The 15,299-nt window shown below is 49.6% G+C and overlaps 1 protein-coding gene across 10 annotated transcripts; it reads left to right on the plus strand.

Annotated features, from left to right (window-relative positions):
- Nucleotides 1-160: 160 nt before the first annotated feature.
- Nucleotides 161-14,466, plus strand: ZNF142 (zinc finger protein 142). Of its 10 annotated transcripts, none has more exons than XM_083726830.1 (10): nucleotides 161-308; nucleotides 993-1,080; nucleotides 2,800-3,110; nucleotides 4,613-5,326; nucleotides 5,876-6,118; nucleotides 6,669-7,481; nucleotides 8,387-8,564; nucleotides 8,688-11,919; nucleotides 12,689-12,794; nucleotides 13,728-14,466. In XM_083726830.1, exons 3-10 carry the CDS (start codon nucleotides 2,849-2,851, stop codon nucleotides 14,213-14,215), a joined length of 6,036 nt encoding a protein of 2,011 aa, XP_083582956.1. In that variant the 5' UTR covers nucleotides 161-308; nucleotides 993-1,080; nucleotides 2,800-2,848; the 3' UTR covers nucleotides 14,216-14,466. The 10 variants fall into 10 exon arrangements, with proteins under 10 accessions (XP_083582956.1, XP_083582954.1, XP_083582963.1 ...); XM_083726828.1 differs by having other exon boundaries at nucleotides 993-1,076; XM_083726834.1 differs by lacking the exon at nucleotides 161-308 and adding an exon at nucleotides 343-399.
- Nucleotides 14,467-15,299: the final 833 nt, after the last annotated feature.

Raw genomic sequence — 15,299 nt, forward strand, 5'->3', positions numbered from 1 at the left:
CATAATGACAGTCGTTTTGACATCTTCGGGGTGAATCCTCTATCTTGCAGTAGGGACAAGAATTCGATCCTAAATCAGAAGTTATGATAAGGGTAGTGTGCAACTCTTACTTTTTCTATCTCTACGATAACCCCCAGCTTCAGAAGGCGGAAGTTGGACCGAAGTCGGCATTTCCGTCTGTGACAGCAGACCGGACGCGTTTTCCGGCACTCTATGGTCCCTGAGGGAGCGTTACGTGTCTATATTTTTCCTTCGCGGTCACGCCAACCCAACCATTTGCCTGCCTGCCTGGGTTCTGGACTTGCGAGGTGAAGATTAACCCCTTTAAAGCGGTTACGGCAATCCCTGGAAGTCGCTCTGGAAAGCTTCCCTTTATGGTGCCGCCTCTGGTCCTGGAACGTCAGTCAGCAGTTACCATAGAGTTGCGGTGTGGGAGCGGGCTCTGGGCGGCACAAAGCGGGGAGGGGGGATGAGTCTCGTTCTTCCTGGGGGGGCGGAGAAGTGAAAGGAAGAGCTTTTGTTTTGTTTTAAGTGGAATGGGGCCGTGGGGCTCCTCGTTGGCCTAGGAAGGCGGTGGACAAGCAAACCAAAGAGGGAAAGGGAAGGAGGTGCCCGGTGGTGAGTTGACTTGGGTGGGCCCTCCAAGACTCTCACGGCATAGCTGTCAACTTTTCCCTTTTCTTGCGAGGAATCCTATTCGGAATAAGGGAATTTCCCTTAAAAAAAGAAAAACGTTGACAGCTATGTCTCACAGGGGTGCAAGGAAGGCAAAAGGTGCACCCAGAGACTCATTGGCCCCCTAATGCTGTTGTATGTGTGCTTTGTAATGGGGTTGGGGCGGGCGGGTCATGGCCTGAAAAGGAAGGGGCCCCCACAGGGCTAAGCTGAGCCCTGGAGTTGGTTACTGGCCATTCTGCGTCAGGCATCCTCGTTCATCCTTTCCCTTAAAATATCCGTATTTTTCTCTCTCTCTCTCTTCCCTTGCACTTCAGAGAGCAGTAAAGATGGCCCACGCCTGGCACTGGGAGCCTGAACGGCTGCAGAAGAAGCCCACCAGGAGGAGGAGAGGAAACCGGGTGTGTAAGTTCAGCCTCATTGTTTTAAAGCCTGCTTCACCACCCAGTCAGGTGGCTAGATTCCTGCAGGGCTGCTTTACCCCAGCTAGTTGGGATCACTTGCCAGCTGCTATCCAAAAACATGCAGGAGAGGGGATATGGTAAGATGTGTATAAAACGATGCATGGTGTAGAGAAGGCAAACAGAACCATGTTTTTCTCCTTCTCTCCTATAATTGGAGCCTGGGGTCATCTAACGGAGCTGAAGGATAGGAGATTCAGGATATATAGAAGGAAGGACTTCTTTATACAATGTGTAATTAAGGTATGGAACTCACTGCCACAATATGTAGTGGTAGCCAGTAGCTCGTGTTACTTTAAAAAGGGAGCTAAACAAATTCACAGACAATAAGGCTATTAGTGGCTTCTAGGTGTGATGGCTATATTTTGCCTCTAGGTTCAGGGATATCATGTTTCTAAATACTGTTTACAGGGGAACAACAGTGGGCAAAAGTTTGGCAGAAGCTGACAGGACTTTTAATTCTAAATGGGCAGTGCCCTTCATTTTTTCTGGAAGTTTTGTTAATCATAGAAATAACTATATCATCAAGCATACATGGCACTTGCATATCTAGCACGCTGTTACCTATGTTAATTTGGTCTGGAATCTTTCCTCTAAACAGTCTTGGGCATGATTATCTGAAGATGCATGCCAAAATGATTAGGTAACATATTTGTGAGTTTTACTGTGTGCCAGTAGGCAGTTCTGTGTGCTGTTCTTACAGGAAGCAAATTCAAACCCCCCAAATGTATGTCCCAATGTGAGTCTAATCCTGAAAATTAGCTTTTCATCCAGTTACAACTGCCCATCTCTGAGCCAGGTTTATCTGGAATGAATGCAGTGGAGTTCAGCTGTATGTGAAACTATTACCAAGGTGTTTAGACTCCAAGATTTGAAGAAAGAAATCTGGAGAGAGTGTTCCTATTGATTAAAGTACTGGGCTTTACACAGGAAGAATTAACATACCTTTACCAGCTAGAGTGAAAAAGATCAGCTTGGTATTATATATATAATCTAGTACAGGAAGAAGTCTGCAGGATTGTAGTGTTGGGCTCTGCTGTGTTGCTAAAGCAGAACATTCTGCATATTGGTTCTGGGATGTAATATGTTTTGCAGTAATGGAGATGCTTTTAACTGAGCTAATAGAAGACAGTAGACTGTGCTGGCCAGTGGATGTAGACTGGCAAAACCTCTTCAGGCTGTGAGGGTAGGCTGCAAATAACCCAATAAATTGCTATCTTATCTAATGGTAGAGCAAGCCCCATTATGTTTTGACAGCCTAGATGCAGTGATAAAGACTATCAAAGTGTTTTCAGCTCTAAATTCTTCAGCAGTTTGCCTTAAGCCTCCATACAGTTGGTTTTAGTCTATTCCAGACTTGATTTTAAAAACCACTGACATAGCTGCATAAACTTTCATCTTTCCTCTGTGCTTCTCTTCTCCAGGAAAGTAAATCTGCGAATGTCCTGAATTTTCCCATCCTGAACCAAATACTGTCCTGTTGAGCTTTCTGCTTAAGCAGACATAGTTGCCAACTCCAATAGCTGCCTAATACTAACAAAGCTAACAGTTAATATTGGGCATTACAAAACCACCCCATACTCATTTATTTTGAAAAACTTAATCCTTGGTTGCTTCTCTTCAGGAAAGCAATGATACCATTTTCTTGCTATGTTTTTAACAGGAGCTGTGCCCCACTTTATGTCATGGTGCAAGGCTACACTGAGGAGTGAATGACAATGAGCACGGGCGCAGTTACAACGGAACCTGTGGGAGGAGACAAGATGAACACACTATGCCAGGAGCTCTTCCTACCCGGCTCAACAGATGCAGGAAATGAGAACAACCATAGCATCTCCAGTGAGAACTTAGTAGTGGGACAAAGCTTGCTTTTAACAGAGGCTTCTGTGGTAGGAACAGAAACTGCTGGTGTTGAAATATTTGTAGAAGCCGTGACTAGCAGCATGTCCCTCAGCAATCCTGGCAGCACTACAGGTATGTTGTGCCCTGATGGGTCTTCGTAATCATGTAAGAATGAACCATTTTGTCACTGTCATCTTTTAGTGTGAGTGGTTTCTGTCATGTAGCATTTGTATTCTAAAGGAACATCAGAAAGAAGCCTTAGGATCTTAGGTCTGGTACAAAAGGCCAAGAGACCTGTGAAAGAGTAGTCTGGCTTTTCTGCACCTGATACTGTATTCTGTAATTGTAAGTTGCTTTGATACATTTTAAGTAGTCAGCAGCGAATAAATGCAAGAAAAATGAGGGTAACGTTTGTACATCTGTTATCTGGGAGAAGGGATATCTGCCACATTCTGTTATCTGCTTTAGGAATTGGAGAGAATGGAGATTGTGTTCTGATTGGGGTTCCTGGGTCCTTATTATTATCAATTGTCCAGCAAGTCACCAAGATAAGCTATGACTGTGGCTAGATTTGCTTGAGGTACTGTGAGCAGCTGAGATGGAAAAGGTGCAAGGTGTATTTGCCTAAGAGGAGGAGGCAGGGATTTATTTTCACTGTATCTGATGGGATATTGCTGAGCTTGCAATAGGCATGAAGCTTACTGTGGATCTGTTTGCTGCACCTTCATAAGGCTGCTTATGGGAGCTACCCTTCAATGTCATGGTGATAAATATTGGACTAATGCCGTGGAATATAAGGACCAGAGGCCTTACTATGTTCTTTGAGGTCTACAGTTCTACAGTTTTGCCTGCAGTGCCTCTGCCATACTCAGTACAAATGACTGAACTATCTTTAGGACTAAGAAGCTAATGTCTTTATTAGGGCAAAGGGACTGATACTCTGTGCCTCAACATCATCCTCTGCCCCCGTCTCTTTTAACAGTGCTGAGGAGCATGAGGGGTATAGAATATGGGAGAGTGCAATGCGGTGCCTTGGAGGACATCAAGAGCATAGGATTTGCAGGGTACCATATTTACAGCAAAGTAGGGTAGGATGTTTAATGAAGGAGAAGACACCACTTACAGGGATGTTTAGGTGGTGGCATGTGGGAAGGGGGCTTAGGTGTTATTAAGGAGTTGGAAGCTTACAAGGGAGTGATTGGCATCAGTGATATTGCAAAGGAATTTGAGAGGCAAGATTCATATAGGTGATACACACTGAGACAGGATAGTAAGGGACACTTTGAAAATTAAGCAGTGGTCCTACCATTGCCCTCCTTCAAATCAAACTGGTGATCTTTTCCTGTGAAAATGTTTGGGTGTGGTTCTAAACACCTGAAGCATGGAGAGTCCCGTCCCCCCCGCTCCAACCCATTTGAATTGAATCCTGTGTTCTGATAACAGTTCTTATAGGTGACTCTCCACCTATATGCTGATGGCTGTGACAGAGCTTTGGAGAATCCTTGCCTGTAAGCTGACACAGTTTTTAGTAATTTTTGCCTTGGACGAGATTTGAACTAAGGCATGAGGTAGGTGTGTGTGGATTTTTTTCTACCTTATTTTCAGCTGTTTTTTAAAAAAATATCTCCTTACAGAGGTCTTGGTTAAAGTTGTGGAGCTCTATTTCTGCGAACGGTGTGGGCAGAGCTTCTCTGACCCTGGCCTGCTTTCCCAGCATCAGTGCATTGAGCTTCCCAGAGGACAACTTGCAAGCATCCCTCAGCTCCAAGAGCTACCACTGGGCCTTACAAGCCAGAGCCTGGCTGTCTCTGGAGAGCAGTCGACAGTCTATGAGGCACAAGCGCAGGGCTTGCTGGATAGAAGCAGGCAGGACCCTGAATTCTGTACCGATCCCCTCTTGTGCCCTGTTTGTCAGGTGGAGTTTGCCTTGCCCACTGAGCTGAAGGAGCATTTCAGGGACCACCAAAAACCTACGGGTCCCCAAGTGTGCTTTGAAGAAGGCTGTCATTTCAGCTCGGAGGATCGCAAGCAACTCCGGGGGCACCTGCGGCACGTCCACCAGGTGTGCCCAGTCACCTGCACCTACCGTGGCTGCTCGCTCTTATTCCGAAGCCGAGAGGACATGGACCTTCACCGCAGAAGCCACTTCCCGTTTCACTGTAGGCACTGTGACTTCATCAGCGGCAACACCAAGCAGTTTGGGCAGCACCGACACAGCCATCTGCAGGAGGCCACACAGCAGGATGTGGAGGCAGCGCTGGAGACGGGAGCAGTCGCTGAGAGCACTGAGCACAGCTTCACTGCCATAGTGGGGAAGCGGCTCACCCATCATCTGCTTCTAACATCAGGTACTTGGGGCTGAGGAGGAGACTAGGGTGGGCAGAAGGGGGAATGCTTGGGAGCGATGCCAGCCTTAAAAACCCCACTGGATCCTAGGGGTCTCTTAACTCACTTTTGTGATAGCTTCCACTTCACTTAGAGACAATGCCATAGGCAGAGGTAAAGGGGTGAAGCTCCATTAGTCAGCCGGCTTTGTTTAATGATATTGTTTGTGGATGTGGAAAATTATAGCATGAAAAGATGGTGGTAGATTCTGAATGGTGAACCATGGCAGGGAAAGGGATTTGAAATGGTGGGAAAGTTATGGGAATGCAGTAGCTGAGAGCAGCTCTTCCTTTGAAAATGCCCAAAGTTTAATTCTCCTCTCTGTCAAACCATGAAGGTCTTATTTCCACTTTTTATGTGTCTTAATTTTAACCCTCTTTTCTAGTTCCTGTTCTACTTCCCTTTGCCTGGTTCTCAATATGCATTTATTTGCATGTTATCATTTGCTCATCTCAAGCCTTTTCTCTATAAAAAAATGGAGTCCCTGGTTTATATTTCATTTTCTTTCCAAGGAAGGGAAGAACCACTAAGCAAGGCTGAGAATTGCTTGGAAGTTCAGAGTGGTTGGGATGTGACTGAAATGGAGCCTGGCCTGGGGGCACATGTTGCTAGCAGTTATGTGCCTCCTGAGGACTCAGGACCCAAGGAAGACACAGGGGATGAATTTCAGGAGGAGGAGGAGGAGGTGGTGGTGGAGAAGGAGAGCTTTGAGAAGAAAGCATCTTCTAAAAGAACAAAGGCTCAGCTGATCAAAGGTAGAGACTTGTATTAATTTGCGAGCAGTACAGTTTCTGGCATTTCTTAGAAAAGCTTTGCCAAACAGCAAATACACTGGCATATTACAACATGCCCTATATTTGAAGAGGGTCTCCCTGCCTGAACTGGTTGTTTTCTTTCCTGAGTTCAGAGGCAAACTACTTCACACATTAGTTCCCACTTCTGCTTGGAAATCTATTTGTGATGCTTTCTTTTCTTTGGAATGGGGTGGAGCATTGAATGCAATGGCTATTCTCCAGTGGGTGCTAACTGATTCCCAATTATTCCTAAATCTCCTGAGCTACTAGAAGCTCTTAAACATAGGGTGGGGTTTTTAGATAAATTTTATATCTGTAAAAAAACCCCTCTATTGTTATAGGCCATTGCAATAATTTTTTATTGTAGGGTAGAGAGAACATGGGAAGTGATTGCAGTTCGGAGCAACTGTTATTGCTAGAGATGAGAGGCAGGCAAAATAGACTTCTGGAGCATGACCAAAGGCCTTTTTATTCATTCCTCTGCACTTAAGGCATGCTTCTCTCATTGCAGAAGGTGCGGTTGAGGACTCCAAATACCTGTTCAAGACCCACATGTGTCCGGAGTGCAAGCGTTGCTTCAAGAAGCGGACTCACCTGGTGGAACACCTTCACCTCCACTTCCCTGACCCCAGGCTGCAGTGCCCAAACTGCCAGAAGTTCTTCACCAGCAAGAGCAAGCTGAAGATCCACATGATGCGTGAGAACGGGGAGAAGGCCCACCGCTGCCCGCTGTGCCACTACAGCTCTGTAGAGAAGAATGCCCTCAACAGGCACATGGCCAGCATGCATGAGGACATCTCCAACTTCTACTCGGACGTCTACTCCTGTCCTGTGTGCAAGGAGACGTTCAAGCTTAGCCATGCCCTCAAGGAGCATCTGAAGACCCACAAGGCAGAGCCCAAGCAGCTGAGCTGCTTCCAGGCCGACTGCAGCTACTGCACCGAGGACCGCAAGGACTTCCTGCGGCATGTCAGGGAGGCGCACTACATCAAAGCGGTGGAGTGCAAGTACTATGCCTGCTCCCTGCTCTTCCCCACCGCGGAGGTCATGGAAGCGCATCGCAAGACGCACTACGCCTTCCACTGCCAGCAGTGCGACTTCATCTGCTCCAACAAGCACGTCTTCCGCAAGCATAAGAAGCAAGGCCACCCGGGGAGCGAGCAGCTCCAGTGCAGCTTCTGCCCCTTTGCCACATTCAACTCTGTGGAATTCCACGACCACGTGGGCAAGATGCACGCCAGTGAGAAGATCCACAAGTGCACCGAGTGCAACTTCGCCACGGCACACAAGAGGGTCCTCATCCGCCACATGCTGCTCCACACAGGCAAGTTTGCTTCCCTGCATGGGGACTCCTAGGGAAGCTCTGGAACGTGTCAGCTTAGGTTAGACTTGTTCTTCCTGTACAAAATCCTGGCCTTCTGGGGCCAGGTTCTGCCCCACACCTCTTGTTGAAAGACCTAGATTCTGTACTGGAAAGGGATTGAGATTCTTTAGTAAGATTTAGGCATATTTGCCAGATTTCCGAACTTTAGTCTGATAACAGAATTTCAGTTCTGGTTATAGAGTTCAACAGTCTTCAGTAGAAAGTTAGATTCCCTGACTAGACTTTTGTTGGAGTTTGTAATTTTTGGCAGCCCATTCCCTATTTCAGTTGCAATTTCCCACCAGCCTTTCCTTTTCCCAGCTAGCAGCCTTGGATGCAGCTAGGTGAAGGCGCTTAGAGCACTGTTGCATTTACTTGTCCACCCCAACCTCCCAGCAAGCCCCTCCAGATCAGGAAGGTCTGGCAAGCAAAGGGCAGAAACACGGAGAAGGACTTTCCAGTTTGTGGCCCTGCATGGCGAAGGCACTTGCAGTGCCATGGTGATGCAGCGGCCAAGCAGCCCTAGCTTTCCTCCCCACTTTGGAGTGAGAAAGAGGCAGGGATTGGTGCTTAGCCAATGGGATCATTGACACTCACCTCTACACTTGCACTGTGGGAAGGCATGCTTGTTGCTTGTTAACGCTTACTTGAGGGCAGTGCCACACATGGTTAAAACCTGGGCGGCATCCATATGCAGTGACAGTAAAGCAATATGCTGTGGGAAGGAAGTGCTACCATTTATTTTGGGGTTTTTTGTGGGGCAGGGCAAAGTAGGGCCTCATTTTAAATTGAAAATCTGCTGCCCTCAAGGGGCACTGCAGGCAGGACTGTCAATCTACAGCTTCCAGTTTGCTCTGTGACTTTAGGAGAGAAGCCTCACAAATGCCAGCTGTGCGACTTCACTTGCCGAGACGTGAGCTACCTTTCCAAGCATATGCTGACCCACTCTGATGACAAGAACTACATGTGCACCGAGTGTGGCTATGTGACAAAGTGGAAGCACTACCTGAATGTTCACATGCGGAAGCACACGGGAGATCTGAGGTACTGAGAGACCCCCTTCCCCTTCCCCTGGCTTGTTTCCTGTATCAGGAAGTAATTCGTATGCAGAGCTGAGGCTTTTCTCCTTCCACGGTCTTGACCCACTCTTGTTTTGTGTGCAACCAGGTATCAGTGTAACCAGTGTTCCTACCGCTGCCACCGGGCCGACCAGCTGAGCAGCCACAAGCTGCGCCACCAGGGCAAGTCCTTGATCTGCGAGGTGTGTGGCTTTGCTTGCAAGCGCAAGTATGAGCTGCAGAAGCACATGCAGGCGAAACACTCCCAGAACTACCAGTCTCCTGTCTTCCAGTGTCAGTACTGCAGCTACCAGACCAAATACAAGCAAGCCCTGCTCAACCACGAGAACTGCAAGCACACCAAGCAGAGGGAGTTCCGTTGTGCCCTGTGCCCTTACCGCACCTTCAGCAATACCAGCCTTTTCTTCCACAAGCGCAAGGTCCACGGCTATGTGCCCGGTGACAAGGGCTGGCAGGAGAACTATGCCAGCAAGGAGCTGGAGGTCACCTCGACGGAGGTGCTGCTCAGTTACAACCTGGCCATGACCCTCCATGCTGAGCCCAGCCCCTCCCCCCCCAGGAGGCATGACAAAACCAAGGCCCTTATTTCAGAGGTCCAGGAGGAGGATGGCCCCCAGGAGACTTTCATCATGTCTCTCTTTGGGAGTGAAGGCAATGCTGAGACCGGGAGAGAGGAAGTGGTGGAAGAGCAAGACCATAGTAAGACAGATGCAGCCCCTTCAGAGGAACTCTCAACCAAAGCCTTTCCAAAGGGCTCAGGGGAATCGGGCAGTATTGGGAAGCCCCTTCCGACTTGCACACTGCATCTGGAGACCCTGTGCAGCTCTGATCCAGAGCAGCTGGTTGAGGAGATGCCCGCAGCAATGCCAGACAGTGGGGTGGCCCAGAATTGTAAGGAGGTGGAATCGGCCTATGAAGTATTAGGTTCCAAGGACTCCCTCCTCCTGGAGGACAGCGAATCTGCTCTTGACGACATCCCTGACTTTGAGGAGGAGGCAGAGGTCCATGAGGATAGAGAGATGGAGCTGGAGAAAGGTGCTGGGTCAAGGACTGTTGAAGAGAACAAAAAAGATGCTCAGCAGGATCTGGGGGACAGAAAGGGTGATGGGCGGGACTCTGAACTTCAGCAGGCACCACCCAGCCCTGAGCAGGGATTGGGGTGCAAGGAACCCAGTATACAGGAAGCTTGGCCAAAGGGGTCAAAGCAAGATTCTCTTCGACCTGTTACTGGCCACGAGACTCTCCTTGCCCCAGAAGATATGCTTCCTCCCTCTGAAGAAGGCTCCGATTCAGAATCTGTGCTGAAAGCTCTAAGGAGGCAGGATAAGGAGCAAGCGGAAACCCTGGTCCTGGAAGGCAGGGTGCAGATGTTGGTGGTTCAGTCCGAGAGCCGCGTCTTCAAGTGCGAAAAATGCTCTTACATCACCAGGAAGGAGAAATCAATGCTGGTGCACTGCAAAGCTGGCTGTCAGGGCAGGAAATGCCCCTTGGTGTGCCAGGAGTGTGGGGCCATTTTCAAGCAGCAGAGAGGCCTGAATACTCACCTCCTTAAGAAATGTCCGGCCCTCGTGAAGAAGACTGTCGGGAAAGCAGCCTGCTTAGACCAGCCTGCTGCAGTACAGCCCAATGGCAAGAGCCTAGAAATAGCGGAGGCTAAGAAGAATGGGACAGGAGCCCCGGACGAGGAGGTGAGCAAGCTTCAAAAGGCTTCCTGGGATGCAGAACCGAGGCCTGTGAATGCTGAGTCTACAGCCGCTGTCCTTCCCAACACACAGCCCTTGGCCATCAGCTTGCAAGAGAAGCCATCTCAGGATGTCCCTGAAACCATGGTAGAAGAACAGTTGCCAGGAGCTACCGCTGACACAGCTAGCTATCCCTTGGAGAAATACTATGTGGAGCAGAGCAAGTTCCACTGCAAAGTTTGTTCTTTTGCCTGTTCGCGGGTGTCCACCATCCGCTCCCACGTAGAGGACGGCTGCCGTGGCTCAGAGCAGTTCTGCTGCCCGTTGTGCTCTAAGCCGTTCCGTTCCAAGAGGGCCGTTAAGATCCACCAGTTGGAGGGGCACGTTGAAGCTCATCCCACCCGGCTGCTAGAAAGGACCAAGCGCACGGCGGACTCAGAGGGCGGAGATCAGCAAGCAAATGGACAAATCATCTGTAAGGAGATGGGTCGGGCCAATGAGCCAGCGGGAGCAAGCTCTCCCCGCCCTGTGGCCACACACAAGAAGCGGCACTTCTCCTGCCCCTCCTGCCCCTTCACGTGCCACCAGGAGCGTGCCCTGAAGACCCACAAGAAGCGGGGCTGCCTGAAGCTGGGCGAGTTCCGCTGCACACTGTGCCCCTTCACCTCCAAGGCCGCGGCAGCGCTCCGACTGCACCGCAAACTCCACCACAAGTATTACAGCAGCCGGCCGCAGCTGGCCTGCCGCCAGTGTGACTTCACCTGCAAGCAGGTGCGCTGCCTGCGCCAGCACGTGCGCATCAAGCACGAGGGCGAGAAGCCCCACAAGTGCCCTTACTGCGAGTTCAGCACCACCCGGCGCTACCGGCTGGATGCACACCAGTCCTTGCACACGGGCGTGGGCCGCATCGCCTGCCCCACCTGCGGCCAGACTTTCGGCACCAACTCCAAGCTGCGCATCCACCGCCTGCGGGTCCACGAGAAGAAGCCCACCCACTTCTGCCCGCTCTGCGACTACAGCGGCTACATCCAGAACGACATCACCCGCCACGTCAACAGCTGCCACCAGGGGGAGCTGAACTTTGCCTGCGCCCACTGCCAAGCCCGCTTCAGCTCGGAGACGGCCCTCAAGCAGCATGCCCTGCGCCAGCACGAGGAGAAGGTCTCCTACGCCTGCCCTCGCTGCGCCTTCGTCTGCCACAGCGAGGCCACCCTCAAGTGCCATGTCCAGAAGCAGCACCCACACCTGGAGTGCACCACCTGCAAGGCCGCGCTGGCCACCCGTGAGGAGCTGGAGGAGCACAAGAAGCTGCACTTCAGCCACCGCTGCGACATCTGCAGCTACGCGGCCAAGGAGCGGCAGCAGCTGGTGAGCCACTACTTGGAGGCCCATGAGCCCCCCGCGGCCAGCGAGAGGCCGCTCAGGTGCTCCTTCTGCGACTTCGGCTGCTGCCACCAGCTGGTCCTGGACCACCACGTGAAGGGCCACGGTGGCACCCGCATCTACAAGTGCTCTGACTGCGAGTACGCCACCAAGAACAAGCAGAAGATCACGTGGCACATCCGCATCCACACCGGGGAGAAGCCTTACAAGTGCCACCTGTGCCAGTACGCCTGCGCTGATCCTTCACGCCTCAAGGTGAGAGCCGTCCATCCTCGGGATGATGGTTAATAATGATTGCCTTGCCTGATTTGTCCACTCCCTGCCCAATATGTACCTATCTGTTTTCCCTTTCGGAGGGACTTAACTTTAGCTTCATTTGTTCTGGTTTTAACTTCCTGTTATAAGATTTAATTGCCACCAGTGGAGGCAAAACCTACCCAGTAATTGTCTAATATGATGACCTTTCAGTGACAGACCATATGAAACATCTGTTGCTATCTGGGGGTTTTTTTCAGCCCAGCTAGACTGGCTGCTTCCAGTCTGTGATTCTGGTCTCTTCCTCCTCTCTTGAAATCTCGCAACTCTCTCTTATGCTTCAGCCAGTCTTGCCCCTCTCCTGCATGCATTTTGAAAGGTGGAAATGAAAAACAAAAACAAAACACAAAACTAAGGAGTGCCTCAGATGTGATATGTTAAGTCTGGCCTTTGTTACTGTGACTTTTCAGTGCCTTGCTCTCCGTAGTATTCCCTCTCTGTCCTCATGCAAGAGGACTATCATCCAGGTTGCCTGCTACAACCACTGATCCACTGGGTGAATTATTTTTTTCTTTATTCAGTTTATCTCCTGCCCTTCCTCCCAAAGGAGCCCAGGGTACCTGTTGATACATTTGCTTCACTGTTTAGTCTTCCTTGTTTCCTGGGTTCACAATAATGTTCCAATCAAGTAACTGGATTAAACCACTTGTGAGGTTGGTGTCCCACATGTGTGACCCCCCCCCCGGTTTGTCTCCCTCTCTCTGCCCAGTATCACATGCGCATACACAAGGAGGAGAGGAAGTACCTTTGCCCGGAATGTGGCTACAAGTGCAAGTGGGTGAATCAACTGAAGTACCACATGACAAAGCATACAGGCAAGTGCTTCACTGGAATATGGAGGTCTGGGAACTCAGGCGCTAGAAAGGGCAGCCTCTGTTCCTCTTGGTGGGATAAAGCCTTGCAGGGCCATGTTCACATGATGTGAAGAGCAGAACCTCTTGTAGCCTTCCAAAAGCTGTATGCAGAGGCAAACAGTTGGCATGGTCCAGATTTGATAGAGATTTCTTTCATCACAATTGGACTTATGACAGTAGGCACGGTGATCTGTAGATTCTTGAAGAAATGTGGCAGCAGTCTGTTCTGTGAAGAACTAGAAAGAATATTGTCCCTTGTGAGATGGTGCTGGTCCACCAGTGCATCTGTTTTGGGTGGGGATATCAGAGTAAATAACTGACTGTAGCTTTTGGAAGTGTTTGTATGCATCAATTTTTGAAATACGTATCTCACCGCAGGCATTCCTTACATGCTAACAAGTTTAGCCCATACCAGTTTCATGCCTGTGCCTGGGAGCAATTGTTGGACCCTTGCAGGCTGAATGGCACTCTTGCTTTCATTGTTCCATCTCCAATCCTTCTGGTTAATAATGCACTGAATGCCACACTGATGAAATTTGGGCCATGCTTAGAGTATACCCATTGAAATCAACAGGCTTAAGTTAGCCATGTCCATTGATTTAATATGTCTGCTCTGAGTCTGATACAACCACTTATTTCCATTTGAGAGCATTTCTGCCTAGTAGAATTTGGGGTATTTTTGTAGCCATAGTTCAAGGCCAACATATGAGGCTGCAGTACTGGGTGGAGATTTGGGGACACTCCTTTCACCAGGGCATGCATCTTCCTGCAGAACATGGATGAGAGGCAATGTTGAGCACTGTTGAGGTGGAAGACACATGGGCTGTGGCTTGGTTTTGATGGTCTGGCATCTCCCATCTGCTTCCAGTGTGTTGCTCTGTGCTTTCTACACAGGGATCAAGCCATATCAGTGTGACGAGTGTGAGTACTGCACCAACCGTGCCGATGCCCTGCGCATCCACAAGGAGACGCGCCACCGCGAGGCCCGCTCTTTCATCTGCGAGCAGTGCGGGAAGGCCTTTAAGACTCGCTTCCTCCTCAAGACGCACCTGAAGAAGCACAGTGAGGAAAAGCCGTACGTCTGCAACGTCTGCTACCGGGGTTTCCGGTGGGCAGCCGGCTTGCGGCATCACTATCTGACGCACACCAACGAGCACCCTTTCTTCTGCCGCTACTGCAGCTACAAAGCCAAGCAGAAGTTCCAAGTGATCAAGCATCTGCAGAGGCACCACCCTGAGCAGGGCGGGACAGAGGGGGATCTCAGCAAAGGGGTGGGCAAGGACCCTAGTACACTTCCTGTCCACCTACATGATGCTCAGCTGGAGATTCCCCCCTCCAAGCACCCAGAGGTGATCGAGGCCCAGGTGTCACCGCATGGCTAAGTCAAACCTGGGGGGAAATGGACTTTGCACATTGAGACGACACTTTGCTGTGGTTTCCATGAACTGGAAGTAGGTGGAAGCCCTCAGCCTGGAAGCACAAGATGTGCCCATCCAAGCTGTTTCAAGCCCGTAGGGCAAACACTGGCCTCTCTAGGTCAGGCATACGCCATTGTGTATGTTTTATAGTCATATCTGTACATGGGATGTAAAATATGTGACTGTATAAAAGGGATCTCCAGCTTTCTTTGCAATTTTCATGGTGTTGAATTCTTTGCTTTGCCCAATAGGGCAGTCAAGGTGAAGGGTGAGTGCTGGGAGAATCAATACTTTATAGAAGTTGGGCGAGAGGATGGAGCCTGGCTTCTGAAGAAGGGTCTTGGTATGAGAATAGTTACTCATAAGGTCCCATGTTTTCTAATAAGTCTGCACTATTGGGAAATGGTCTTCCCTGCTGAAAGTTGCATCCAAGGACCTCAGGACAGAGCTTTGTGATGCACAAAATACATTTTTGTGCTACCAGCCTTCTGCCTGATGCATTTAAAAATGAAGTTACTCCTTTCATATCCACCTGGACTTAACCATCCAGGAGTCCTTTACCTTTACCGTTTTTTACCCCAGACATTTGTGTTACTGTGGAATGATGTTCATTTTAATCAGACAGTGCTGGTTTGCAAGAGCTGCTTTCTGCTTGCAGGAATTTCAAAATTAGCCTGGAAGGTCTTGTACATACTTCTTGCCAGTGGCTTTAGTGGGAGAGGCTTGGCATTTTCTTCATTTCCTCTAGGGAGTGCAGGGACACATGTCAATCTTACTTGGAAGTAATCAGTTTGTTCCAGCTTGCAAATGATGAGAGCATTTGATAAAGCCTCTTTATGACGGGCCAGGAGCACTTAGCAGGTTGCTGTCTTGGAAACCCTTATGACAAAGTGAGTTTATAGCTGCACTTAATTGATTTTTGACATCGTAGTGCTGTGCCGTAAGCCTTTCTGGGCAGCTTTACTACACTAAGCCTTGCCTTTCAGGTTCACGTACTTTCCACCCCTGCAGTGTTTCCTATGAGGATTATTCATGACGTGTGTGTTCG

This window comes from Podarcis gaigeae, assembly GCF_964106915.1.
Source record: "Podarcis gaigeae genome assembly, chromosome: 1".
Taxonomy (NCBI): domain Eukaryota; kingdom Metazoa; phylum Chordata; class Lepidosauria; order Squamata; family Lacertidae; genus Podarcis; species Podarcis gaigeae.